The sequence below is a fragment of the Acyrthosiphon pisum genome, chromosome A1 (assembly GCF_005508785.2).
Source record: "Acyrthosiphon pisum isolate AL4f chromosome A1, pea_aphid_22Mar2018_4r6ur, whole genome shotgun sequence".
Lineage (NCBI taxonomy): Eukaryota > Metazoa > Arthropoda > Insecta > Hemiptera > Aphididae > Acyrthosiphon > Acyrthosiphon pisum.
Genome location: NC_042494.1, coordinates 7,415,540 through 7,419,589, shown reverse-complemented (window position 1 = coordinate 7,419,589; position 4,050 = coordinate 7,415,540). Strand labels below are relative to the sequence as shown.

At 28.2% G+C, this 4,050-nt stretch overlaps 1 protein-coding gene across 1 annotated transcript; it reads right to left on the bottom strand.

Annotated features, from left to right (window-relative positions):
- Positions 1 to 323: 323 nt before the first annotated feature.
- LOC100163869 (F-box only protein 33) lies at positions 324 to 4,044 on the bottom strand. Its single transcript, XM_003246334.3, has 7 exons — positions 3,239 to 4,044; positions 2,891 to 3,155; positions 2,665 to 2,813; positions 2,470 to 2,590; positions 2,158 to 2,359; positions 1,793 to 1,929; positions 324 to 527 (listed from the first exon to the last, which is right to left on the bottom strand). Exons 1-7 carry the CDS (start codon positions 3,613 to 3,615, stop codon positions 402 to 404), a joined length of 1,377 nt encoding a protein of 458 aa, XP_003246382.1. The 5' UTR covers positions 3,616 to 4,044; the 3' UTR covers positions 324 to 401.
- Positions 4,045 to 4,050: the final 6 nt, after the last annotated feature.

Below are 4,050 nucleotides of genomic sequence, written 5' to 3'. Positions count from 1 at the left end.
GAGTGAATTAGGGTGTGGTAGTAAAACAATATTGGAGTATTTTATTTACTATAACCATTTGAATCTTTTACAATACTTTACGTTAGTATGCTAATAAATTATTGAATCATAGTTCTAGATAGGTACTGCCATATTATTCCATATAATTTGCAACCGTAATTTTTTCACCACACAATCGGCATAAAAAAATATAATTTGTTATTAACACATATTATGATTTAACAACAAATTATATTTTTAAGAAGGGTATTTTAGTATATATTATTTAATTTTATAATTTAAACTTTTTTTCGTAATTCAAATATTGTTTTTTTTTATGCTAACTAATTATTAATGACCACAAAATATAATGTATTATGTAAATTTAATATAGGTATTTTAAGTTATTGTTATGGTAAATTTTAATTATTATCTAATTTTGTTGTTAAATCTTTAGAAATACATTTCAAAATGTAATGTGAACGACTTACAAATAAATTATTTTTATTCAAAGGTTTCCAATTTGTATCCATCCAGTTTGATACATCCTGAAAGCATTTAGAAAATATAATTTTTTAATCTTGTTATTATTATATTACTATCTAGTATAATTCACAGTTTTAATAAAATATATTTATATATCAGATAAAGATATTTTTTAAAAATAATAAGTTGATAAATGATTATAGCTATATAATATTTCAATAATGATTATCTTATACTATAATATATTTTAAGTTAACACAATTATGAAATTCGTTGTCTCTGTCTTATAATGTGTAATGAAGTAAAAGTGTAAAACTATTCACCGTATTTCTCCCATTGCAACTACATAGTTAATATTAAGAGACTATAACCTATTATAGCAAATTGAAATATTATTAAAGAATAGTGAATACTATTATCCGTGTTATGTCAATTTTTAGTATTTTGTGATCTGAATTTTACGTAAAATAAATTTTTAGTACCCAATTTACTGAACAATTTTACCTGTAAATGTATGGTAAAATTGGTACATTTTTATTAAAATTGACGAATAGTTTACCTATTGAAATTGTTCACAATATTATGTAAAGAAGGCAATAAAAATATAAAATAAAGCAAAAATGTTACATATTAAGCTATATTAACCAGAAACTACATATTAAGGCAGTGACTTAATGGTAAACGAAATGTTGTATTTAACAATCACAATAATTTTCAGTTATTATCATTTGATAACATTTTACACGGTAAATTTACAAACTCACATCACTATTTTAAATAATTAAAAATGTATACAATATAATTATAAAAAAAAAACCTAAGAAATAATATATCTATATAATATTATGATAAGCTAATAAGTTAGGGCCAGTTGTTACAGTCTGTGATTAAACTCCGATTACGCTTAATCAGCTGATAACAGATATTTAACCGGCCAAATTCGGCCGGTTAAACTGTGATTAACTTTAATCACAGACTGTACAACTGGCCCTTAGTGTTGTGGTACATTAATATTAACCAGTAGTCACAAAAGGAAGAAACAGCAAGTCTTTTCTGTTACATCTGTGTAACATGGAACAAAGATGACTGATTAATCAATTATTTTTATGAAAGTGGACATTTTTTGATACAATTGAACATATTGTTTTTAAAGAAAATATTTTTAAAATAAAATAGTATTTTAAAATTCATATTTTTTTTAAACATTAGGATTCTTTTGAGTCTTACAAGCCTAAAAATACTGATACCAATAAGACATTAAATGTTTATCACCAAACCTCAAATAATTATACATTAATATTTAATAGTTGAATTTGAAAATACTTACTAAAATAACTTCATCATAAATCATTTCGGTTTGTGGTTGATGAAAGCAAATATCTTCTTCAAGTAATTCATACCTTTTTAAGTTAGAACCTCTCAGTCTTGCAATTCCACATACGTCCACTGGTTCAATAAAGTATCCTAAAATTATTGACCATTATTTACTAAATTTTAATGAAAACATATTTATGACAATTTTTAAGGAAATTTTGATATTGTAATATGATACCTATGTCTTTTTAGTAAGCAATTTTTTTTAAGATCTAAACTAAATATTTTGTCACAATTTGTAATTTTGGAAAATGACAAATCTTTAAATGTTATTAATTATTATTAGTATCTATTAAACTAATAAATACACTAATTTACCCAATACAACAAGTTCTGTAAGTTTGCTGCAAACCCATGACAATATTATCAGTGGATTAGTTTCAATGCCATCTGCAGAAGGTTCAAGATGCCAATGTCCTTTAAGTAAGCCAGCAGGGTTCATTGATTGTTCATCAACCCAAATTAATGATTGAAATGTATTTCTGTAGTCCAGTAATTTATGTAATACTTCAATATTCATCTATAGATTTAAAACACTAGGTAAATAATTGTATTACACTTAAATATTAAGTAATTAATAATTATTATAATTAATAGATATGTTAAAAAAATGTATCACAAGTAACTTACTACATTACAAAAAAGAACTTTGAGATGTGTTAATGGCATTGATGGACGAAGTAACTTAGTATGAAGGTGCTTAGCAACAATATGACAGTTGATAATTGTTAATCTTAGTTCAAGTTTCGGGCTATAAAAACAATTTACAAAAATGTAAAAAAAAAACATTAAATTTATTCACAATTTAATTTATTTAATAGTTACCAGTATTTTTTAATATCTGCCCAAATATCATCACTTATATCTATATCCAACTCATTATGAACATGTAAAACAAGGATTTCCAATTGAGACATTGAACACAATGCTGGAAGCAATTTGCACGTATTGGAATTTAGGTCTAAACTTAATTTCTAAAATAAACATTTTTATTATTATTAGTGGAATAACAAACCTAATCAGATTGGGAAAAGAAAAAAAAAATACTGACCTTTAAATTGATTAGCGACGACATACTATCAAAAGTAGAATTAAAACATGTTGTTTTGCTCTCTTCATTAAAAATCGATGGTCCCAATCCAGCTAGTTCCAAACGCTGTAAGCTATCACAACTATACTTGGATAGCATATGAATCAAAGCATTCCAATAGTAAAACATAAAATATCCAAAACTAAACCCTTCGATGTTTCCTTTCTGCACGACATTGAGAATAGCAAACTCAAAATAGTTTTGAATTGACCACCTGTACTGAAATCTGATAAAATGTTGCCGTTAATAAAAACCCCAAACAAAAGACCTATATTGTCTGACATGTGTTCAAGACGGCCAGCCACTCACATTTCGTCCTTCGACAACTCACAGTGATTGAGTTCAATGTCAACGTTTCTCAATAGTTGATTTTCCATCAACGCCTTGACAACAGATGAAGCCAATTCAAAGCACTGAGTGCTACGAGAATCAAATGCAAGGTGGATGTCACGTACCAACGTCACTAGGTTCTTATTGGCGTGCTTCACTTTGGACTTGATTTCAGCGTATGAAGTTCCAGTAGACGATATGTCTAGCACCAGACTGTGCCAGAACTGTGGATGGTATAGAGCCGTCCTCCAGTGTTTGCAAGTGGACGAAGCGGCCACTCTGGATTCGGGTGATAGGTGAGTGAACACCTGGTGGAGAGCCAGGCTGGGAAGAGAGTTCCAATTGACGGTTTCCATTTCGACAAGAAACAACAGAGATATTGGGGTTGTTGATTCAACGCACTAGGATTCACAGACATTTGACGAGAAGCATTTTTGATTTTGGTCTCTGGGTATATTATTATAATAATATGATGTACTTTCCTGTAACAGGTAGATACGTAGCTTCGTGGCCTCGTAGGAGCAAGTGAGCAACAATATCGATATAAGATGATGATAATAATATTAGAAATACTGCACGGTTACAGTCTCAGAGTGTACTAAGAACTAGGACATAGAGTTTGTGAATTTTTTGTCTTTAATGTTTGTAAATTTGTAATTAATCTAACAAGTTGTTCTGGTAATCTAGTCCGTAGACATTTTGATATTTGATTTCTGAGTTCTACTTCTGACAACAGCGAAGTGAACAAAATAATATACCGATACACTGATACAGCGATACCGTACGCGATC

Bases quoted from the DNA above. Each gene is read 5' to 3' on its own strand.
- LOC100163869 (XM_003246334.3), bottom strand. From the start codon at position 3,615: ATGGAAACCGTCAATTGGAACTCTCTTCCCAGCCTGGCTCTCCACCAG. The intron at 1,930-2,157 runs GTAAATTAGTGT...CAATAATTTTAG, and splicing joins TACAGAACTTGTTGTATTGG to GATACTTTATTGAACCAGTG. The intron at 528-1,792 runs GTAAGTATTTTC...AAATGCTTTCAG, and splicing joins TTTATGATGAAGTTATTTTA to GATGTATCAAACTGGATGGA.